Source organism: Oncorhynchus clarkii, chromosome 25 (assembly GCF_045791955.1).
Source record: "Oncorhynchus clarkii lewisi isolate Uvic-CL-2024 chromosome 25, UVic_Ocla_1.0, whole genome shotgun sequence".
NCBI classification, from domain to species: Eukaryota; Metazoa; Chordata; class Actinopteri; order Salmoniformes; family Salmonidae; genus Oncorhynchus; species Oncorhynchus clarkii.
This window is the reverse complement of record NC_092171.1, coordinates 9967046-9991800: the sequence shown is the minus strand read 5'-3', so window position 1 is coordinate 9991800 and position 24755 is coordinate 9967046. Positions and strand designations below refer to the sequence as shown.

At 43.4% G+C, this 24755-nt stretch overlaps 2 protein-coding genes across 3 annotated transcripts in view; both read left to right on the top strand.

Annotated features, from left to right (window-relative positions):
- Positions 1 to 1824: 1824 nt before the first annotated feature.
- On the top strand, positions 1825 to 13124 carry LOC139384111 (14-3-3 protein beta/alpha-1-like). Its single transcript, XM_071128758.1, has 6 exons — positions 1825 to 1986; positions 2749 to 3196; positions 9962 to 10085; positions 11247 to 11410; positions 11753 to 11848; positions 12067 to 13124. The coding sequence occupies exons 2-6, from the start codon at positions 2903 to 2905 to the stop codon at positions 12139 to 12141; spliced, it is 753 nt and encodes a 250-aa protein (XP_070984859.1). The 5' UTR covers positions 1825 to 1986; positions 2749 to 2902; the 3' UTR covers positions 12142 to 13124.
- A 3012-nt stretch (positions 13125 to 16136) lies between these two features.
- LOC139384195 (ADAM metallopeptidase domain 17a) overlaps positions 16137 to 24755 on the top strand; it is a 33538-nt gene continuing 24919 nt past the window's right edge. For both annotated transcript variants that reach the window (XM_071128916.1, XM_071128915.1), the window contains exons 1-5: positions 16137 to 16488; positions 22870 to 23002; positions 23462 to 23595; positions 23703 to 23791; positions 24071 to 24239. In XM_071128916.1, coding sequence (XP_070985017.1) covers positions 16383 to 16488; positions 22870 to 23002; positions 23462 to 23595; positions 23703 to 23791; positions 24071 to 24239 — 631 coding nt within the window. In that variant the 5' untranslated portion in view covers positions 16137 to 16382. The remainder of the gene's footprint in view (positions 16489 to 22869; positions 23003 to 23461; positions 23596 to 23702; positions 23792 to 24070; positions 24240 to 24755) is intronic.

Sequence of the window (24755 nt, the reverse complement as noted above, 5' to 3'; positions counted from 1 at the left end):
AATTTCACTGTCTATGACATCATCTTCAAATCTGTCATATCTCTGCAAAATCATATAGGTTGTGAATAAGCCTACATTTAGCAGACAGATACCGCCTTGAAAGCAAAGATACATCTATAGGGAAATGAGTCAAGATTCAGGGCAAAAAGAGTAAGCTATAACATAACTAGCCTCCCTTCTCTGTTCAGTCATAGCAAATGGGGTTCTAGACTTACAGGGCTTGTGAGGGGACATTCCAGACTTGTAACTTATCCATTTGTGAGGCCACTGTAAAGAATCCCCCTAATGGCCTACAGGCCCTTTTCCCTCAAACAATCAAGAACACCCAAACCAACCCCATGAAATCATAGGGACTGCACTATCCATCACAACGAAAGTGTCAGGACTGAGCTGAGCATGACGAAATAATTTACCCACAAAACACGTTCATCATCTAGGCCTACCTATAACATTGCGTAGCCTTGTCTCAGTCAACCAAAATCACATCAGTGTAGCCTACTTCAAAGTCTACAAAATCACAGGTTTTTATGATGAATGGACATGGCATTGATGCGCTGTGTTTGCCACTGTAGATTGTTCCCATGACACTGTGTGAGACCATTCAGGGCCCTTCTGGGAGACTGCTAGCCTTTCATTTCAACTAATGCATGCTGCCAATTATCGGACAATAAAACCACAGGGCAGACAGACTAGACAGAGACAAACAAAATGGCTGCTGAAAGTGGCTAATGGTGAGGGTGAAAATGGGAAACTGTTTAAAAATAACAATAATAATAAAAATATATGCTGGTTATATTTCTGAGTGGGGGAGGGGAATCCGTTTTGAAGATAAGATTTGGAGAGAGAATATCAGTTGATCGGAAAGAAGAAGGACGCTGGACACTGACCTCATTGAAAAAGCATATGATCAATAAAATTCACAGGATGAGGTCTGAATTAGAAAAAGGATTTTCCAGATTACAACCCTGTTCGGCTGGTGTCAATTAAATATTTCTCAATAGCATTTCCAGCTGTGGACATCTGCTATGATCAGAATGCATCTAGGCGTAGGATTCGATTAGACAGGTGGATTTCCCATGTCTGTGACCCCAGAGATGAGAGGAATGGCACTGAGCCTCGCGTGCCTACCGCCAGACCACTTCTACCACTGTGATGCTATTTTTTTAGAAACCAAGCCATATATTATTAGGCAATCACAACAATCATAGCAAGTTATGACATGGAAGTCCCCTTTTCATCTAGGGGCTACAAATCATGGCCACAGGGGAAACAACATGAACACAAGGGGATGCAGATGACCCAGACAGTTGATCATCCAAGGCATAATATCACCATCAAGATTCAGGTACATTTCCCCATGAGTGTAATTAAATATGGTAAAAGGCTATTCGGTATTTGACATAGCCAGGATTATGTCACAAAGAATGTAATAAATTGGTCTGTGCACTGTGTGCCCTATTACCGGCATCATGTGTTCTGTGCAGTGAACATTTTATTAAAGCCATCATTGCTTTAGTGAGCACTAATATGGGGTAATTTGGTCAAAGTTGTATGGCCGACATCACCCACAAAATCAAAGTTTCAGAGGGAGAAAGGGTACTAAGGAGGGGAATTAGCAATATCTCGCGTGCCACGCCCGCCTCGTGCATATGGAAGTGGGCAGGAACTAAGGATAACCATGGCAATGGTGACGTCTTCTCCCTTGCTCTAATTGGAGGAAACCCCGTGGCCCTAGCCGCAGCCTACGGGCTAGTCGAACATATCCCTGAACTCCCGCCCCCTTTCCCCTCGCAAAATAGCTACTGGCTAGTATCTCTAGAAACCATCGTTGACAGATGAAAATTTATATTTCTGATTGGAAAATCATTCTCAGCTAGAGCCGCCCTAGCAAGTTTGGTTGAATTGCATCTCTGCTGGTTTTCCGCTCTGCCTCATACCAATCTCAAAAGCGGATCAATTCGGAGGAAGAAATCGGGACCTTAGAAGGTTAGAAAATTCAGAAATCCCATTTCAATATTTTTTTAGTTTGCGATTTGTAAATTATGTTTATTTTGTAGCCAAGCATGGTAACGTTGTGTTGTTGCAATCCATTCAGGATGAAAGGAGTGGCCCTACGCTAACGTTACTAGTTATCTTTTACTATTGTAGGCTAACGTTAGCTAGATGCTCATCTGGCGGGTTTATGTTAGTTTGTCTGGTCGAAGCAAGATGGATGCATCATTTTTGTTTTGCATAAATGTTAACCTTGTGGGGATGTAGCTAGGTAACTTTGTCTCTAGCGTTGTCTGTGGTAGCACTATCTGGTAGTACTGTCTGAATGCTAGCTAACGTCGTTACAGTCAGCAACTGTGACCGCTAACGTTAGTTTAATTGCCAGCCTAACTAACTATGATTGCTAACTAGTTACATTTAGATGGTTAGCATAAAGCTAACTTTGAGTCTTTCTGGGTTAACGAACGTAGCTACTGGTACTGTGTCACTAGCTAGCTGACGGCAGCGACCCATCGAATTTGACAGACACCATGTCCACGCGCGCACGACACGCGCACACAGCAGAATGTAACGGTAGCTAGCGCGTGTAACCTGTAACGTTAATTCCAAGTTTGATTGCTCTGAAATTGTTATTTATATCGGCATCAGTTTATAATACGCTGGTGCTAGTAAAAGTGCATTCACTACATTGGGTCACAACCTCTTCCATAATAAATTGATTTACAGTGACCTAAACCTCCCGTTTTACACTTGCAGGTTTTTGGTGGAATACTCCGGAGCACCCCCTACTCTCCATCTTGTACCTCCCAATTCAATTTATTCCCTGTTGCATTCCTGGACTCCTATTGTTTTTAAACCTTCCCTGGCGAGTCAAGATAAGGTTACACACTAAATAATAATAAAAAAAACAATGGATAAAACGGATCTTATTCAGAAGGCCAAGTTGGCAGAGCAAGCCGAGCGCTACGATGACATGGCTGCCTCCATGAAGGAGGTAACGGAGCAGGGGGGCGAGCTGTCAAACGAGGAGAGGAACCTGCTATCTGTCGCATACAAGAACGTTGTCGGAGCACGGCGGTCGGCATGGAGGGTCATCTCCAGCATCGGACAGAAGACCGAGGGAAGCGACAAGAAGCTCGCAATGGTCAACGAATACCGGGAGAAAGTGGAGGGAGAGCTGAGAGATATCTGCAATGACGTACTGGTATGTAGTACCAGTACAGATTAATTCTGCTGGAAATGTTTGGTATATAAAGTGGGTGTATGCAGGGTAGAGCGAAATTCAGTTGGTGGTACAGTAAACAAAAACGGTTGGAACCACTGGCCTAGGATACTGAATACACCCATCTCACCCTCTCACAGATGGAGCTGGGAAAGTGTGTTCACTAGTCAGACAATCAGTCACTGTGTTGCATCATTATATTGACAATGTATATGGATGTAAAATAATTACATGAAAGACAAAGATATCATTTGAAATAGTTGATTAGTCATCTTTCTAGGTCTTTGAAGTGTTTGGTTAGTGGTCTTCCAAGACTGCCCTTGTCCTCTTGAGGCATATTTGAGTGTATCAGTGCAAGCATGAGACATCAGTAATTCACCCAGCAGTACTGCCACAGGAATCTCAACTCTATGCTGTCTAGATAAATGTGCTGAAGAAAAGGGACTCTTTAAATTATGAGCAATGCCTTCTCTGAACAGTCAACACTACATTAAGTATGCTTGATGAAAGACATTGTTTGCTTAACAAAAGCATAACTATGCAGATCTTTCCACTATGTTATCAGTCTACCAGGACTGGTTAAATTCTGTCGCAATTCAGGTTGAATAGCACATACAGTACCAGTCAAAAGTTGGAGACATACTCATTCAATGGTTTTTCTTTATTTTTTTATGATTTTCTACATTTTTAACACATCAACCATGAAATACCACACATGGAATCATAATCATGTAGTAACCAAAAAAGTGTTAACAAATAAAAATATATTTTATATTTGCGATTCTTTGACGTTTTGCACAGCTTTGCATTCTTGGCATTCTCTCAACCAGCTTCTTGAGGTAGTCACCTGGAATGCGGAATGCATTTCAATTAACAGGTATGCCATGTTAAGTTTATTTGTGGAATTTCTTTCCTCCTTAATGTGTTTGAGCCAATCAGTTGTGTTGTGAGAAGGTAGGGGTGGTATACTGAAGATACCCCTATTTGGTAAAAGACCAAGCCCATATTATGGCATGAACAGCTCAAATAAGCAAAGAGAAACGACAGTCCATCATTACTTTAAGACATGAAGGTCAGTCAATGTAGAACATTTCAAGAACTTTGAACGTTTTTCAAGTGCAGTTGCAAAAACCAAGCGCTATGATGAAACTGGCTCTCATGAGGACCTCCACAGGAAAGGAAGATCCAGTTACCTCTGCAGCAGAGGATAAGTACATTAAAATTAACTGCACCTCAGATTGCAGCCCAAATAAATGCTTCGCAGAGTTCAAGTAACAGACACATCTCAACATCAACTGAGGAGACTGCGTGAATGCCTTAATGGTTGAATTGCTGCAAAGAAACCACTACTAAAGGACACCAATAAGAAGAGACATGCTTGGGCCAAGAAACATGAGCAATGGACATTAGACTGGTGGGAATCTGTCCTTTGGTCTGTCCTTTTAGTCCAAATGTGAGATTTTTGGTTCCAACCGCCCTGTCTTTGAGATGCAGAGTAGGTGAACGGATGATCTCCGTGTGTGTGGTTCCCCCCTGTGAAGCATGGAGGTGTGGGGGTGCTTTGCTTGTGACACTGTCAGTGATTTATTTAGAATTCAAGGCACACTTCACTAGCATGACTACCACAGCATTCTGCAGGCAGCGATATGCCATCCCATCCGGTTTGCACTTAGTCCCACTATCATTTGTTTTCTAACAGGACAATGACACACAACACACCTCCAGGCTGTGTAAGGGCTATTTGACCAAGGAGATTGATGGAGTGCTGCATCAGATGACCTGGCCTCCGCAATCACCCGACCTCAACCCAATTGATATTGTTTGGGATGAGTTGGACCACAAAGTGAAAGAAAGGCAGCCAGCAAGTGCTAAGCATATATAGGAACTCCTTCAAGACTGTTGGAAAAGCATTCCAGGTGAAGCTGGTTGAGAGAATGCCAGAGTGTGCAAAGGGTGGCTACTTTGAAGAATCTCAAATATATAATATATTTTGATATGTTGATTTTTTTTTTTTTTGTTGCTTACTATTTATTATACAATGTAGAACATTGTAAAAAATAAACTCTTGAATGAGTAGGTGTCAACTTTTGACTGGTACTTTATATACTTAAAAAAAAAAAAATCCTGAATTGACTCATTTGAAATGGAATTGACCTTTACTCTGGTCTCACTCTCAGCAGTGAGTGTTTCCCTGAACCCAACCATTAATTTTTTTTATCTGTTAAGCATATCACACCTCTTATTTCTCTTGCTCTAAACAGAGACTAACATTAGATTGTTTCAATCCAATGTGGGTCAAATGTCATGTCCCACGATTGTCCATGAGTTCCTACAGTCTAAAATGGTGATCTCCCCCTGGCCTTGAGATGAGAAGGTAGTATTATATTTTCATCCTCTCTCCGGTTTCTTCCTGTTGGGAATGTCACACTGAACAATGGGGTTTAATGACGTGATGGTGCTGACTGACAAAGGTCACAAACCAGTGTGTCTACATGGTAAGGTGTGTCAGAATGGGTGGAGTAGGCACTGGCGGACTACCAGTGGTGGCTGATCAAGAGCCGTGCTGTTATAGGCCTAAAACTGGGAGTGTGTGGGCTCCTCCTGTTTTGATATTCACATATCTAGGTTCCTTGGGACATCCCTACCCTAAACACTACCCTAACCACAACCTTTACCTTAACCATAAAAATAAAAATATCAACTGCAATTGAGTAGTGACGTCCCAAGGATCCCGACTAGCACGGACCATTCACATAGTTTCATCTGGCACATGAGTTGTAATGAAGCTAGCCAAGTGGAAGAGTTCATTCAGAATTGTGTAACAGGACTGTCATAGCCCAGTTTGTTCAATAGGCTATGTCTCTCGTCCTCACTAACCTAGCTTGCTACCCAATGGGGGCTACTCTCTGATTTAAAACTGAAAAATGCAGGAAAATATATTTTTTGGTTCCCTTCCAATAATATTACTTGACTGTCACTGACTGGACTTTCTACTACAGACTTTTTCCCTGTTTGTTTTTTTCAGGGGCAATTGTTTTCACTTAAATCCAAGCCTGTTCTAGTGAATGGCTCTGCCCATTTATTCCTATCTGGTCTTGATAGTGGATTAAGGGAGGATCTGGTGGAGGCTTATCTGTGAGGTTGAGAGAATTTCACTGAGCTGCTGGCCTTTAGACACACGGAGGTCTGAGATGAGGGGATTGGCTTGGGTAGGATGTTGTTTGCAGCGTTTTGTAAGCACGCTGGAGCCCAATCTAGCACTGAACCTTACATATAGTCATAAAGCCTTAATGGTATTCCTATGTCCCACATCTCTACTGATTTTTTTACATTTTTTTTATTAAGGTTGCAGTGTCCACTGATCAATTGTGAACATCTAGCCAGGGAGATATTCAAAGCATGTCACTTGCTAATCACATTTCATTGCCCCTGCCATTCTAATTGGGTTGCTGTTATTTACTCTGACCGATATTAATGGTCCCCAACAGAGATTTAAAACATTTTTTTTAAGGCATATATGCATAGTGGTTCTCTATACGAGCAAGTAAACAATGGCAATCCCTATGTATGTAGGCATAACTGATAAGCAGCTAACTGTAGGCTGTGGTGTAGGTGTGCCTCAGGTTGGTTAACCACCCTCTCTCCTTTCCTTTATGCCAGTGAGTCATGGTTATGTAAACCGTACAGATGGGCACATCTTCTGACCACACCTTACAGCTTCTCCACGTCTGTGCACTCGCCGCTCTCTAGTGTGTGTGGCTCTGACTCAGATGCCTGCCAGTGTTGACGGAGGGCGTGGTGGAGCCAGCCTATGAGAATGTTTATCTCGCTGCTTGCCTGAACTCGCCCCTTCTGCTTGGCGGCTGGCTATTGGTGCACCTAACCACCTATCTCCTCTCAGCTGACAGGCCTTGGCTTGACTGGGCTGAAGTAGGCCTGGATAACATGGCACTCATTTTCCACTGAGGCGATGTCATACTGGACTGGGTGGAACCCCTCTGCTGCCCACGGCCATGCAGACACTGCCCTTACCCACCCTGCATGTCTGCACTGTGTATGGGAATAGATCATGGAAGCTGGATAGTTACCCCCAATAACCACCACTCAATCTGTTAGAAACTACAGTTGATTGTGGTCAGAATCGGTTCACTTATAGTTGATTAGGCCGTGGCCATCGGCGCTGCCGTGAAATTGAAGGATGGTGCTGAGGATGGTTCAGGCTGTTTTCAGTGCTCCACTTTCAGGCATCGGTTTGACAGAACAGAACGTGGCCCACTACACAACAATCCAGGCTGGTCTCGTCTTCACATGTGAATCTAAGCTTGGCGAGACACATTTTTCAAAGTCAAACCTAGGTTGTCATGGCGACGGCCCACATTTTTGTGATCATTGAAAACCCTGCCAGATTCGCACAGTCGTTTTTAGATGGACTAGCACAAAAATATGCTCATCCGTATGTTCACGATGATGCTCATCTCCAATAGAAGAGCACCAGTACTACAGTACTACAATTAGTCGAACATTGGAGAATTTCACCATCAGCTCTTGTTAGGCCTATATCATAGCCGCAGATGAGATATAGGAGCCCGTTTTATTAAGCACAGTGCTATTGCCTGGGTCATTTATTAGGGCACACCGTAGCTAAATGTTTCCTATTGGACAGGTTCATGTAATTCCTCCCTGTTTCCTTCCGTTTGGTGCCTAATGAAGACTGCCTTGGTCTGTGTGAAACTAGGAGCGCTGTGTGAACTGAAGACAATGTGAACAACCAGGCCACTCTCCCTCCACTCGTCTGCAGGCAGGGTGATGTATGGGAAGGAATGCTTGGAACTTGAGACATTTGAGCGTGCCGTGTATCTAGACTAATCTCGTCTGTAAGTAGACTGGGTGGGAGTGGCTCGGGTAAGAATGGGGGCAGGGCTGGATGAGCCCTGAGACACGCCCACTTCGACTCACTGCTTGTCAGTGTCAGTAGATGCCATTTTAGGTCTGTCAGCCTCTGTGGCGAACTCGTTAATCTGATATGTAAAACAAGTTAATGTGACTTAAACCCTTGGTCTCACTGACACAGATTTGCTGTAATCAGGCAGCAGTCAGGCACTTTTGGAGACTGATCCTGATGAGTTGGCCCTGGCTGGTTAGGCTCCTTCACGCTAACTAACTGACGCTCGAGCATTCCAGACCTCCGTGTCAGGAGCTGATACATTTCTCTTACAGAAGGAATCTTGCCTTGGATTGAACCCCAGATGAAATGTAGGCCATAGCTCCTACTGTATTCCCTATACCCTCTTCAGTATTGTTAGTGTGTTGCAGATGAACTGGTCTGCAGTGATGCTGGAGTTTCTGCTGCTGCTGTGGGTTTAAATATAGATGCTGTTGGGTGTCTTGGAGTGCTATGTAAGCTGTAGCATACAAGCAGTGCTGCTCTTTCCCAGTTTTAGCCGGTGCATTCAGCCGCAGGTTTTGCTTCTGAGACACGTTGATTCGATGGCGGTATCTGTTCCACTAAGACAGAGCGCTGAGGAACGTTGGAACGAAAGGAGCCCAGAAGAATCTGGGGCGAAAGACGGTCAGGAACCCGCAGGAGGCCTGGCCTCATTATGGACAAGTTGGAATGACTTGACGCAGTGCAAAACGCTGGCTCCCACCCTGCTTATGCTGAAACCACTGCTGCCTGCCCATATGCACAGCTAGGCTCTTGCTGTCTACTCCACTGGACTCATGGTGGACTCTGTTTGTGTGTCTAGGGCTGGCACAAGTTACTGTATAACCGTGTAGTCGTCAGTTATGGATGAAGACGGTCATGAAAATAAAAACATTTTGGGGGGGGGGATTTTTAGTTGTTAAGAATGAGCAGCATAATGAAGACGGGACGTCTGGGCGTTCGTGCTATACTCATGGGTACACTAGCAATGGCTGCCTGGTATTGTGATCATTTTCATGGTACTGTAAAATGTTCATTCAAGTGATAACTGATGTGGCTCATGCGATGGAATGCATTTTTTCTTTCTCTAACGTCTGAGTTAAATAAACAAATCACAGCACATTGATGGGTACACTTCCTGCTTTTACTTCCTGCTTTGCTCTTTGCAATGGCTGCCAGTCGCCCATTATGCCATCATTGACTTGAATGTTGACGCACATTCCAGTTATTCTATTGCAGCAGATTCAGTCAGGAGCTGAGAGGAGAAAATGTGCGGAGGGAAGAAAGAAAAACTTAGCGGTGATCATGGTCATTTGGCTGGCCAATTACCGTCATCCAAAATTCCTTGACTGTCACAGCCCTACGAGTGTATGCCTCCCTCGTGTGTGCAAATCCTGCATGGACATCACTCGCATGATGTCATCACATGAGGCCACTGAACTGGTCAATCACATTGGGTCACAGGCTCAATCACATTTTTTCAGATAATCGCTATATGAATTTTGAAACGTGTGTTCATTGTTGTTACACCTCCTTGGTCCTCCACTGTCGCTAATGCTGCTCACCCTGTTTTTGTTGGATACATCAGTTGTAACGGGAGGCTTCTTTGCCTACCACTGGTATGGGAGGGTTTGGTTGGGAACTCGACTCACATGGTCATGTTTGGGTGTATGTGGTCTCAGCCAATCAGAATCAACCTCCTTTCTTTAGCCAGTCAGAGTATGTTAACAGGATTTCAATAATAAAGGAACATTGACTGTCAAATAGATGGAAGTTTGTGTGTGTGTGTGAACAAACAATTAATTCCTGTTTCCTTTGCACAGGAACTTCTGAATAAATATTTAATTGAGAACTCCACAAACGCCGAAAGCAAAGTCTTCTATCTTAAGATGAAGGGGGACTACTATAGATACCTTGCCGAAGTCGCCTCCGGGGATGACAAGACAGGTGAGCTTGAAATGGCCCCTCGAACTGATTACTGCATGAGGTTTTTGCCATGTTGGTATTTGCAAGCAATACACCTACATTTTAGATGTGTGAATTACTCTGAATGGGGTGGCAGGTAGCCTAGCGAGCTTTGGGCCAGTAACCGAAAGGTTGCTGATTTTGAATCCCCTAGCCGACTAGGTGAAAAATCTGCCATTCCCCTTGAGCAAGGCACTTAACCCTAATTGCACCTGTAAAGTCGCTCTGGATAAGAGCGTCTGCTAAATGACTCAAATGTAATAATCTCTCTAGCCCAAGTGCTACTCGAGCCAGATATGTAAAATATATCCACTTTTTTTCTTTTGAAATCCCCCTTTCTCTCTCTCTCTAAATCCCAGAATGACATCTAAGCAGGCTTAAATGACTGTGTGGGGCATGAAGTAAATGTTCTGTGAAGTATAGACATTGTTCCTCGCAACCCTATAGAATTCGCCTCCCTCTGATTTGCGTAACAGCCCCAATATGAATCTCCCCTCCGAGTCACGTCCTAATAAAGACGCCTTTGATCTGCACTATTGCAAGACTTCCTTTAGGACTCTGTCGCATGCCATTGTTCTACAGTCTGCGAGGAGGTTCAAATGAGGCTTTATGAGGCTCTGCTTTAAACTCCGAGCCCCTCGTGCAGCAGCCGAAATAGAACGGCACATTTTGTAACGGAGCTGGAAATGGTGTCAAGTGAGGCGTCGCACACACTCGCACGACCGCAGGGAGCCGTCTCATAGGAGGAGACGAGGAAGAGGGGAGGGTTCTAGCCTACTGTATGGGCCTCTGAGACTCCCACTGGCACCCATTGTGTGACGCAAGCTAAAGAGAACCTTATGCCCAGTTATAAGCATGTGCGTTTCAAGTGAGGCTTGGACAAAAGGAAATCAATGTGCCACTCGACTGCTATGTTCAGTTGCTTATTGCTGAGAACATGTCACACAGAATTGTCCAATAGTACACTTGTAGTCTTTTAACCTAACACCCACTACCCTATATCATAATCGCTACAGAGTGAATTTGAGTGAATCAGGCTTCAGTCAGTCTCGAACTTGGTGTTAGTCGAAATAAGAGTCCAGTAGGGTGTCTCACTACCAATTTGCCTCCAATAACGTCCACTTTGATCTGTGTACTCCCCAGCGACCATAGAGAACTCTCAGGAGGCTTATCAGCAGGCGTTTGACATCAGCAAGAAGGAGATGGACCCCACGCATCCCATCCGCCTGGGCCTGGCCCTCAACTTCTCAGTCTTCTTCTACGAGATCCTCAACTCCCCAGAGAAGGCCTGCTCACTGGCCAAACAGGTCAGTCCAGCCTCACCCCTCTGTTCCTGTACCGTTTTCTTTAGATCTGGGGACTTAGTTTGAAATGTAGAGAACAAGCAGATAACACATGGAACTTCTATCAGAATTTCTGATAAGTGGTGTGTTTTGAATTGCTAACTCGTAGGTAAGTGTGTGAATGGGTTGACTGTTATGTCTCTTCTGGGAAAATGTATTTCAATGAGCAATACCAAGTAGATGGCTTAATATCTGTGCTGGACTTGCCGGGGGTTTATTCTTATCTATGGTAGCTTGGATTTTGTACAGTTAATCTACTTTCAAGCTTGCTGTGTAATAAATGTATTTTTTTGTTTGTGTCTCGAGGCATTTGACGACGCCATCGCAGAGCTGGACAAACTGAACGAGGAGTCCTACAAAGACAGCACTCTCATCATGCAGCTGCTCAGAGACAACCTGACAGTGAGTTCCCTTCCCTATCTGCTCTGCCATGTTCCTTATTCTAGTCAATATTTACGGTCTGTTAAATGAAACTGTAATGTTTTTTATTTTTATTGTCGATGGTATGATAATGTTAATTTGGAAGACTGTCTGCATGGGTAACGAGTTGTCTACGAACAACTTTTTGTCTTTTGACAAACATTGACATTTTAAAACACATTTTGGTCTCTTTCTCCCAGTTATGGACATCCGACAACGCTCCCGAGGAAGGGGAAGGCGGAGAAGCCGGCGAGGCCGGAGAGAACGAGAACTGAAACTGAGTCATCTCTCCAAAAAAATAACCTTTTTACACGTCTCCATTCCTTTATTGCTCCACTTCAAACTGATTCTAGCGATGAAACCCATTACTGAAAAAACTGCGTATGGAAATTCCAAAGTCATTTGTCTTTTCACATTGCAGTTTTTAGACAAACAAAAAAAAAAGATTGACTGGAGAGGGGAAGAAAAAAAACTCCATTCCTTGGTTTGTGTTCATCCTGGCCTTCCATATGTGCAGTTTCTGATGTTAGATAATTATGAATAGCTTCACCTCTTTGTATCAACGTTTTAGTCCAAAATAGAGGAAGAAAATAAGAAATTCTAGGGTTTTTGCTGCGCTACAGAAAATGTTAGTCCCATCAAACACCAGGGCAGTTAAGTATTCTTTGAACAGGGGTGTTTGCTAAGCAGGATAGAATGAATAGTTCCCTCATCCTCCGTAGTCTTTCTCCACACGGTTAACTGGTACGGTTACAGCTGCTGACGTCCGACATGGACAAGTCCAATTGTTCGATACTGTAAAGACGGCCAGTCTATGAGCTGGCACCCAGTCTTTCGCAGCCAGGTGATTTTCCATTGGTTCTGACAAGATCTTTCCTCACTCCCTCTGGTTACGGTATAAATCATGTCTGGTTGAAGACCATACAGAAGTGGGGCATTCTAAAAACTCAAAATAAAAACAATCTGATAATGGGAAGGAAAAAAAATACTCCTACATGCATGTAATTTAATAGTGCACTGGAACGGAAACCAATGCTGTATACACACCAAGTCCAATTTAGTACTTTTCAATGCAGGTGTGTGCACGCACATGTTAAAGAGGGCGTTTGGTTAGTCCAAAGATTGTCATTAGAGATTTGGAGCACTATTGTGTTTTTTTGCTAATCATCGATTGTAGTCCCCAAAATCCTCGTGGAAATGTTTAATGCCCTATGTATCAGCTATGTAACATTAATAAAAATTACATTTTATAAACCAATCTCGAGCTGGGGTCTTTCTAGTATGGTGTGCGTTTTTAAATGTGCAGGTGTCCCGTTTGATCCTTTCATCTGTGTGCTGTTTTTTAACCTGATTTCACACATTTTTATAGAAGATCAACTGACGTTAATTGGTAAGGTCATCTAACCTAATTTTGGACCAGTGTTCATGTCTTCAACAGCTATGCTATTGTGTGGGGTGGGGTGGGGTGGGGTGGGGGCAAATGTCATGAGATGCTCTGCTTTATTTTGATGCCACAAAATTAAGTCCTGCAGGCCCTCGTTATCTTGCTGCAAAGAAAGACCTAGTTAATCTGCAGCTGGTCCAGAACAGAGCAGCATGTCTTGCTCTTCATTGTGATCAGAGGGCTAATAGAAATACTATGCATGCCAGTCTCTGGCTAAGAGTTGAGGAGCGACTTACTGCATCACTACTTTGTATAAGAAACAATGTTAATTCTGAGTTGTTTGCATAGTCAACTTACACACCGCTCTGACACACACACTTAACCCACCAGTCATGCCACCAGGGGTCTTTTCAAAGTCTCCAAAACAAATTCAAAGTGTATAGTATATATATATATAGAGACGTTATTGCATGGACTTTCCTTCTCATGTTGCAAAAACGAACAGCAAACTTGTTTTGGCCTACCTAGATATTGTGTGTATGTATTGATATGTAGGCTGTGTGCAGTTAAATGTATGTAGTTATGTCCTTGAGCTGTCCTTGTCTATTAACGTTCTGTATTATGTCATGTTTTGTGTGGACCCCAGGAAGAGTAACTGCTGCTTTTGCAACAGGGATCATAATAAAATACAGAAAAAATACATGATAGATTAATTTTGAGAAGAGTGATGATTGGAGCCCTAATACACTTAAGTCAATGTGACCCAACCTTTTTATAATAACTAGCCCATACCATAGACCTGCTGCGGGTGCATCATGAGTATGATACACATTCCCTGTCATAAATGTTCCCTCAGCATCATTTTGTGAAGACATTTTTATTTGTCAAAAGAGGATATTTTTATCTGCCCTTTGCTCTGACGCATCTGGAGCGAAATGCCGCAGATATATTAGAAAAGGAGGAGACAACGACGTGTTCAGAACAACTCGGAAATCTCTGACATCCGACTTCAGTGCGTTCAAGACAACTGGGAACTCGTAAAGACGACCTCATACTGGGAAAATGGTTTTGAACGGCTATTCAACTCGGAATGCCAAGTCGGAAACTGGGGCAACTTTCTAAAGTTCCGGTGTTCCGACCTGAAGATCACTGACGTCATGATTTGACCTAGTTTTTTCCGAGATCCCAGTTGTCGTGAAAGCGTCATAAGAATCCCAGAGGGAAATTAATGGTGAAACGTATAATGCTCCGCCCAGCAGAATGTCAACCAATTGCGTTCATGTTGTCATGCTGCTTCAAGCGGTTTCTAAACTAATTGTCACGTTATCCCTTCTAAAAGTCAGGGAATGACTTGTCGCTTTCAGATGCTAGTGGGAACTAGGAAACCTTAATTGTTCCGACTAGCACGTGAATGCGCTAGCACGTGAACGGGACAAATGAGTCGAGAAACACGATTTCAAAGCTATGCGACACTACAATTCAAATCAAACTGTATTTGTCACATGCGCCGAATACAACATATGGAGTAGACCTTACCGTGAAATGCTTACTTTACAAGCCCTTAACCAACAGTGCAGTTCAAGAAAGAGTTGAGAAAATATTTTCCAAATAAACTGAAGAAATAATAAAAAGTAACACAATAAAATAACAATAACGAGGCTATATAGTCTGATGGTCATTTGATTAATTGCTCAGCAGTTTTATGGCTTGGGGGTAGAAGCCTTTTGGTCCTAGACCTTCTATATAGGTCCAGGATGGCAGGAAGCTTGGCCCCAGTGATGTACTGGTTTATACGCACTACCGTCTGTAGCGCCTTATGGTCAGATGCTGAACAGTTGCCATACCAGGCGGTGATGCAACTGGTCAGGATGCTCTTGATGGTGCAACTGTAGAACGTTTTGAGTATCTGGGGACCCATGTCAAATCTTTTCAGTCTCCTGAGGGGGAAAAGGTGTTGTCGTGCCCTCTTCACGACTGACTTTACGTGTTTGGACCATGAGAGTTCATTGGTGATGTGGACACCAAGGAACTTGAAACTCTCAACCCGCTCCACTACAGCCCCGTCAATGTTAATGGGGGCCTGTTCGGCCCTCCTTTTCCTGTAGTACACGATCAGCTCCTTTGTCTTGCAAATTGAGTGAGAGATTGTTGTCCTGGCACCACACTGCCAGGTCTCTGACCTCCTCCCTATAGGCTGTCTCATAATTGTCGGTGATCAGGCCTACCACTGTTGTGTCATCAGCAAACTCACTGATGGTGTTAGAGTGGTTTGGCCATGCAGTCGTGGGTGAACAGGGAGTACCAAGAGGGGACTAAGCACACACCCCTAAGGACATGTTATAATTATCTCAAAGTCAGGCACATGAGGTTGGTGGCACTTTAATTGGAGGAGAACGGGCTCGTTGTAGTGGCTGGAGCGCAATAGGTGGAATGGTATCAAATACATCAAACATAAGGTTTCCATTGTGTTTGATGCCATTATTATGAGCGTCCTCCACTCAGCAGCCTCCACCGAGTCAGAGTATGTCTATGAGTCGAGAAACCTGCCTATTTTCCTTGAAAGAACATAATGTCACTATTTCAAAGCTATAAGATATTACATAGGACAAGTTAATTATCTCAAATCCTGGAAAATATTTGTAATGTTGAGCTTCTTGTTCACGTAATTCGTGCTCATGTTGGGGTTTTGTGCTAGTGCCCAATTACTCCTTGAAGGAGACGTCACCTTGCCGGGTGTACCCAGAATGCACCACGTGGCCCGGCCCATTGCCAATTTACGGGAAACGTACACAGTGGGGCTTAATGCGAATCCACTGGAGTTTCCCATCTCCTCAAAAGTATCTCTGAACACGGTCATTGAGCGGATGTTCCTTTTTTTCTTTTTCCAAACAATGAACTTCCGGTATCGGAAGTAGCATTTGGAAATCAAAGCGAATGGCGTAGCTAACTGAAATTGAAATTCAGTCTAATCTACAATGCATTTTTAGACATTTTAACCTTTGCGCTCTATAAGTCTTGCGAATAAAGTCGCGGTCAAGGAATCATTTTGATCAAGCTGTCCAGTGTTGACATTATTCATCAACAACTTGCGATAATGACACCAGTGGTGGAGTAAGCTATTTTAACCTCACGATGAAGTATTTGGTCCTTGTTGCCTTTTGGGCTCCTTGTTGGGTCAATTGTGCGATTAAACCAAGGGCCATTGAGGAAGAAACACGGGAAAATGACCCGGAGTTAGGTGAGTACCGTTCGCTAGCGCCTAACTTAGCTAGCAGACATGTTGCTGCTGGTAAGGTGTCAGTTAAATGTATGCAAATCGGGCCTTTAGTTCTGTTTTTTTGTTGTATGTTAGTTTGTTGCACCATAAAGAATATAAGCAAGAATCACTTTTCCAATACGACACCCTGGCGCCACGCAAAGATTCGCGCGACTATTGGCTGCAGTAAGAAATCAATCCAATTTGGTCACATACACATGGTTAGCAGATATTTCGTTAAGGACTAGAAGCGAGGCAGCCCTCTGTCCCCACTCTGAACATTCACAGTCTTCTTGGTAAGCAACTATATTTGGCCTTGTGTTTTAGGTTATTGGCCTGCTGAAAGGAAGAAATCATCACCCAGTGTCTGGTAGAAAGCAGGCGGAACCAGGTTTTCCTCTAGGATTTTGCCTGTTCATAGCTCCGTTACGTTTGATTTATTTTATCCTGAAAAACTCCCCAGTCCTTAACGATTACAAGCATACCCATTATGCTTCAATTCAGAGAGTGGTATTCAGTAATGTGTTGTATTGGATTTGCCCCCAATATAACACTTTGTATTCAGGACAACAAGTTAATTGAATTGCCACGTTTTTTGCAGTGCTACTTTAGTGCCTTGTTGCAAACAGGACATGTTTTGTAATATTTTTCTGTACAGGCTTCCTTCTTTTCACTCTGTCAATTAGGTTACTATTGTGGAGTAACTACAATGTTGTTGATCCATCCACAGTTATGTTTTATCACAGCCATTACTCCTGAACTTATTTAGGCTTGCCATAGCAAAGGTGTTTAATACTTATTGACTCAAGACATTTCAGCTTTTCATTTAGTTCATTTGTAATAATTCCGAAAGCCATAATTCCACTTTGACATTATGGGGTTTTGTGTGTACTCCAGTGGCCCAAATAAGAGGACCTCTTGGCCGCAGACAAAATGTTTCTGTTTTAAAGCACATTTTCTGCAATTCAACACATTTTACCATGGCGCAGAGAGAACATTTCAGTTTCATAGCTAGTTTCCTGCAATTCTACACATTTTACCATGGCGCAGAGAGAACATTTCACAGTTTCATAGCTAGTTTCCTGCAATTCTACACATTTTACCATGGGGCAGAGAGAACATTTCACAGTTTCATAGCTAGTTTCCTGCAATTCTACACATTTTACCATGGCGCAGAGAGAACATTTCACAGTTTCATAGCTAGTTTCCTGCAATTCTACACATTTTACCATGGGGCAGAGAGAACATTTCACAGTTTCATAGCTAGTTTTCTGCAATTCTACACATTTTACCATGGCGCAGAGAGAACATTTCACAGTTTCATAGCTAGTTTCCTGCAATTCTACACATTTTACCATGGGGCAGAGAGAACATTTCACAGTTTCATAGCTAGTTTCCTGCAATTCTACACATTTTACCATGGGGCAGAGAGAACATTTCACAGTTTCATAGCTAGTTTCCTGCAATTCTACACATTTTACCATGGCGCAGAGAGAACATTTCAGTTTCATAGCTAGTTTCCTGCAATTCTACACATTTTACCATGGCGCAGAGAGAACATTTCAGTTTCATAGCTAGTTTCCTGCAATTCTACACATTTTACCATGGGGCAGAGAGAACATTTCAGTTTCATAGCTAGTTTCCTGCAATTCTACACATTTTACCATGGGGCAGAGAGAACATTGGGGCGGCAGGGTAGCCTAGTGGTTAGAGCGTTGGACTAGTAACCGGAAGGTTGCGAGTTCAAACCCCCGAGCTGACAAGGTACAAATCTGTCGTTCTGCCCCTGAACAGGCAGTTAACCCACTGTTCCCAGGCCGTCATTGAAAATAAGAATTTGTTCTTAACTGACTTGCCTGGTTAAATAAAGGTAAAAAAAAAAAAACATTTCACAGTTTCATAGCTAGTTTCCTGCAATTCTACACATTTTACCATGGGGCAGAGAGAAAATGTTTTCCAGGGCATTTTAGATTCTCCCTGATAAGCTAGGTTTCCATCCAATTGGCAAAATATTTTCATGCGAATATTCTAAAATCCGCATAAAACAATGTGCATTTTTCCACCGGAGATATTTCCATCAAATCAAAGTTTGTCAATTGCGCTGAAAAATGCTTACTTACAGGCTCTAACCAATAGTGCTAAAAAGGTATTAGGTGAACAATAGGTAAGTAAAGAAATAAAAGAACAGTAAAAAGACAGGCTATATACATTAGTGAGGCTATAAAAGTAGCGAGGCTACATACAGACACCGGTTAGTCAGGCTGATTGAGGTTCTATGTACATGTAGATATGGTTAAAGTGACTATGCATATATGATGAACAGAGTAGAAGTAGCGTTAATGAGGGGTTGGTGGGTGGTGGGACACAATGCAGATAGCCTGGTTAGCCAATGTGCGGGAGCACTGGTTGGTCGGCCCAAAGTGACTATGCATATATGATAAACAGAGAGTAGCAGCAGTGTAAAAAGAGGGGTTGGGGGGGGGGGCACACAATGTCGTTGTTGGTGATCCGGCCTACGACTGTTGTGTGTGCCTGGCCATGCAGTCGTGGGTGAACAGGGAGTACAGGAGGGGACTGAGCATGCACCCCTGGGGCGCTCCAGTGTTGAGGATCAGCGTGGCAGATGTGTTGCTACCTACCCTTGCCACCTGGGGGCGGCCTGTCAGGAAGTCCAGTATCCAGTTGCCGAGGGAGGTGTTTAGTCCCAGGATCCTTAGCTTATTGATGAGCTTTGAGGGTACTATGGTGTTGAACGCTGAGCTGTAGTAAATTAATAGCATTCTCACATAAGTGTTCCTTTTGTCCAGGTGAGAAAGGGCAGTGTGGAGTGCAATAGAGATTTCATCATCTGTGGATCTGTTTGGGCGGTATGCAAATCAAATCCAAGTTTATTTGTCACGTGTGCCAAATACAACAGGTGTAGGTAGACCTTACAGTGAAATGCTTACTTACAGGCTCTAACCAATGGTGCAAAAAAAGGTGTGTGTGTAGGTAAGTAAAGAAATAAAACAACAGTAAAAATACATTTGAAAAAAGAGTAGCAAGGCTATATACAGACACCTGTTAGTCAGGCTTATTGAGGTAGTATGTACATGTAGGTATCGTTAAAGTGACTATGCATATATGATGAACAGAGTAGAGGTCGGTCGATTAATCGGAATGGCCGATTTAATTAGGGCTGATTTCAAGTTTTCATAACAATCGTAAATCGGTATTTTTGAACACCGATTTGGCAGATTATTATTATTTTTTTTTTACACCTTTATTTTACCTTTATTTAACTAGGCAATTCAGTTAAGAACACATTCTTATTTTCAATGACTGCCTAGGAACGGTGGGTTAACTGCCTCGTTCAGGGGCAGAACGACAGATCTTCACCATGTCAGCTCAGGGGATCCAAACTTGCAACCTTACAGTTAACTAGTCCAACGCTATAACCACCTGCCTCTCGTTGCACTCCACAAGGAGACTGACTGCCTGTTACGCGAATGCAGTAAGCCAAGGTAAATTGCTAGCTAGCAATAAACTTATCTTATAAAAAACAATCAATCATAATCACTAGATCAAATCAAATCAAATTTATTTATATAGCCCTTCGTACATCAGCTGATATCTCAAAGTGCTGTACAGAAACCCAGCCTAAAACCCCAAACAGCAAGCAATGCAGGTGTAGAAGCACGGTGGCTAGGAAAAACTGCCTAGAAAGGCCAAAACCTAGGAAGAAACCTAGAGAGGAACCAGGCTATGTGGGGTGGCCAGTCCTCTTCTGGCTGTGCCGGGCCAACCCAGACAGGATGACCACATCAGTGACTCAACCCACTCAGGTGACGCACCCCCTCCAGGGACGGCATGAGTTAACTACACATGGTTGATGATATTACTAGATATTATCTAGCGTGTCCTGCATTGCATATAATCTGACTGAGCGGTGGTTGGCAGCAGCAGGCTCGTAAACATTCATTCAAACAGAACTTTTGTGTGTTTTGCCAGCAGCTCTTCATTGCGCTGTTTATGACTTCAAGCCTATTAACTCCCGAGATGAGGCTGGTGTAACCGATGTGAAATGGCTAGCTAGTTAGCGGGGTGCGAGCTAATAGCGTTTCAAACGTCACTTGCTCTGAGACTTGGAGTGGTTGTTCCCCTTGCTCTGCATGGGTAACGCTGCTTCGAGGATGGCTGTTGTCGTTGTGTTCCTGGTTCGAGCCCAGGGAGGAGCGAGGTGAGGGACGGAAGCTATACTGTTACACTTGCAGTACTAAAGTGCCTATAAGAACATCCAATAGTCAAAGGTTTATGAAATACAAATGGTATAGAGGGAAATAGTCCTATAATTCCTATAATAACTACAACCTAAAACTTCTTACCTGGGAATATTGAAGACTCATGTTAAAAGGAACCACCAGCTTTCATATGTTCTCATGTTCTCAGCAAGGAACTGAAACGTTAGCTTTCTTACATGGCACATATTGCAGTTTTACTTTGTTCTCCAACACTTTGTTTTTGCATTATTTAAACCAAATTGAACATGTTTCATTATTTATTTGAGACTAAATTGATTTTATTGATGTATTATATTAAGTTAAAATAAGTGTTCATTCAGTATTGTTGTAATTGTCATTATTACAAATACATTTTAAAAATCGTCCAATTAATCGGTAGCGGCTTTTTTTGGTCCTCCAATAATCGGTATCGGCGTTGAAAAATCATAATCGGTCGACCTCTAGAACAGAGAGTAGCAGAAGCGTAAAAAGAGGGGTTGGCGTGTGGTGGGACACAATGCAGATAGCCCGGTTAGCCAATGTGCGGGAGCACTGGTTGGTCAGGCCAATTTTGGTAGTGGGTCTAGAGTTTCAAGGATAATGGTGTTGATGTGAGCCATTAGCCGCCTTTCGAAGTACTTCATGGCTACGGACGTGAGTGCTACGGGTCTGTAGTCATTTAGGCAGGTTGCCTTTGTGTTCTTGGGCACAGGGACTATGGTGGTCTGCTTGAAACATGTTGGTATTACAGACTCAATCAGGGACATGTTGAAAATGTCGGTGAAGACACCTGCCAGTTGTTCAGCACATGCCCGGAGCACACGTCCCTGTAATCTGTCTGGCCCCGCAGCCTTGTGTATCTTGACCTGTTTTTAAAGGTCTTACTCACGTCGGCTATGGAGAGGGGGTTCACACAGTCGCCCGGAACAGCTAATGCTCTCATGCATGCCTCAGTGTTGCTTGCCTCAAAGCGAGCATAGAAGTGACTTAACTCGCCTGGTGGGCTCGTGTCACTGGGCAGCTCGCGGCTGTGCTTCCCTTTGTAGTCTATAATAGTTTGCAAGCCCTGCCACATAAGACGAGCGTCGGAGCCGGTGTAGTATGATTCAATCTTAGCCCTGTATTGACGCTTTGCCTGTTTGATGGTTCGTCGCAGGGCATAGCAGGTTTTTGCACGTAAAATCCTGCTAGCTGAATAAAAACTGGAAGTTAAATGGGTTTCCATTGCATTTCAACTCTACTGATGGTTTTGTCACAAAAAAATGTGTTGTATAGCGAATGTGCCCACTCCAGTATTGGCATGTGCTCTCTAGCCAACAGCTTGCATATACAGTACGGGTATAGCCTACATTATGAGATTATTATGGACAAAATTGCGATATTATTTTTAAGACCCTCATTTTTTGGCAGCATCAAGCTCATCACCTTGCACTTTCACCACCCTGTGACGTTCATCATAATTGATTTCATCCGTAGCCTAATGAACTGCATGCTTTCCCGATGAGTCGTAGTGGGAGGACCACGTGTCATTGCGTGTATCCAAGTTTACTTCGATATGATGGTCATTATATCAATGTTTGCGCATAAAATTGTTTCCTCTGCCATTTCTCGCATAATTTAGTTTTACAGACATAAAAATATTCTACCTTGTCTAGTGGTATTTTCTTTGTCGACATTTGGAAAGTTTACCAACAAATGTTCTGTTTCCATCAGGCCTGTCGTTACATTTAAAAGAAAATTTGTTGGTAAACTTGGTTACTGTCTAGTTCTTTTCATAGTCTAATTATGAAGGCTAAGATGGATACACAAATCAGGTGTGTTAGTGCTGGGTTAGAACCAAAGCCTGCACATTTAAAGCTCTCCAGGACCAGGGTTGGTGACACAGGAGGTTGGTGGCACCTTAATTGGGGAGGACGGCTAGTGGTAATGGCTGGAGCAGAATGAGTGGAATGGTATCAAATACATCAAACATAAGGTTTCCACGTGTCTGATGCCATTCCATTGATGTTGTGTTGCCAGTTTCTATATATTGGTGTTACACGAGGGAGTCCAATTATGCCTGTTTGTCCCTCTCACTCCCCTGTGACCCTGTCTTTTCTCTCAGAGGCCCTGAGTTCGTTGCTGTCTGACTTTGAGGTGCTACCCGTGTCTGGCCTCCAGCATCACTCGGTCAGGAAGAGGGACGCCCACACCCAGTCCCACCTGGAGCGCCTGATCAGCTTCAGCGCCCTCAAGAGGTAAGGTGGAACAAGGTCTCCCATATGGGACTTCCACATTGAAAGCTCTGGATAAGAGCTCCTGCTAAATGACTAAAATGTAAGGACAAAACAGCAAAGATTCCATGCTACTCAATGGGGCGCTCTCACCTACTCACATAACATTTGGGCGCAATATTAGGAAATATTGTATGACATTTGGGGTGCGAGTCCTCCCTGCTGGGTCATATGTGTGTTAAATTGTTACTGGAATGGCTTTTCCCATTGCCTAACGACTAAGTGCATTTATCTTCATTCTGTTTTCAGTGCTTTTGTGCAATTGAAACAGACCGACCATTGACAAAGTAAAAATGTGTATCTTCAATAAACCAAAAGACATGCGTTCCCCAATAAACCAACATATGTACATCCCCCAGTAAACCAAAATATGCACATTCCTCATGTTTCTTAACCTCAAACTCTGACATTTCTCTTCCGCAGACATTTCAAGCTTTACTTGACAACTAACACAGACTTGTTCACTGAGGACTTCAAAGCTGTGTTTGTAGATCAGCAAGGGAAGGAGCACCGCTATGATGTTCAGCTGCAGAACTACTTTACCGGACATCTTGTAGGTAAGTCATTAGGGTATTTGGTTGGTTTCATATGGAATAACCATATGGGTGTGTGTGTGTGAGTAGAATCCCTTAACTCTGTATTTTGTGTGTGTGTGTGTGTGTAGGAGAGGAGCACTCCCGTGTGCAGGCACACATAGATGGGGACGAGTTCTCGGCCCACATCCTGACAGATGAGACGGAGTACAATGTAGAGGTAAATGCCCTCCCAAAATAGGAGCACTGCTTTAAAGTAGGCCAGAAAAAGTGTCTAAAAACAGTTGGTAAAGTGATGCCTAAACTGTGTGTGAGAGTAAAAACGATCAGCTGTTTAAACCAGCTTTTGCCCTAGTGATGGTAGAAGACTTTATCGAACCAATCCTACTTCTTCCACCCACTTCTTCCTCTCTCCTCCCTCTCATTCCTCTTCCTCCTTCTCTCCATCCCTATCCTCTCTTCCATCTATTGACCCCGTTCCCCTCCTCCCTCTCCTCAGCCCCTGTGGAGGTTCACCGAGGCGTCCCCCGATGGTCGTCTATTGGTGTACCGGTCAGAGGACATCAGGAACCTCAGCCGCATGGCCTCGCCCAAGGTGTGTGGATACATCCACGCTGGGGCCCAGGACTTACTGCCAGAGGCCGCTAGAGGTGGAGTGGCACAGGAGGGTGAGAGAGTGTGTGTGTGCAACCATATGTGTGTGTTTGACAGTATATGCCCCATTTATTTATGTTCCATGCGTATATACGGGTTGCTTGTTTAAGTGTGTACACTTACACAAGCAGTCAGAAGCATATGAGGCTACCTTATACAACATTATAGTGTGAGGAGGTAGGGAGGAGGGTGAATCCTGGAGGAGGAGAGTAGAACAAGGTGGTAGGTAGGCAGCCATTTTATCTTGTCCCAGCACAGCCTCACAATGAATAAAAGCCTTTCATGTGTAAAACCTGTGTTCCATACATGGACTGGCAACAGGGTATTATTTAAAGCTCTGATTCCTTTGTGCTGCCTGTAAAATGTGAAGCTCATTAGAATGACAATGACCCGGGGAAAATCTTAAGGACCTCAAGACAATGTCCTCTATTCAAAACACTGTGTGGAAAATGAATGGAGGTGAATGATCTCCACATAAGAAGCATTCAAATGAATGAGAGCTCTTGTACGTAATGCGGGTGGGCTGGACT

What these genes read in the sequence shown, in the direction of transcription:
- LOC139384111 (XM_071128758.1), top strand. Translation starts at nt 2,903, where the DNA reads ATGGATAAAACGGATCTTATTCAGAAGGCCAAGTTGGCAGAGCAAGCC. An exon ending in ATATCTGCAATGACGTACTG is followed by an intron (nt 3,197 to 9,961) that starts GTATGTAGTACC and finishes TCCTTTGCACAG; the next exon opens with GAACTTCTGAATAAATATTT. An exon ending in CTCCGGGGATGACAAGACAG is followed by an intron (nt 10,086 to 11,246) that starts GTGAGCTTGAAA and finishes TGTACTCCCCAG; the next exon opens with CGACCATAGAGAACTCTCAG.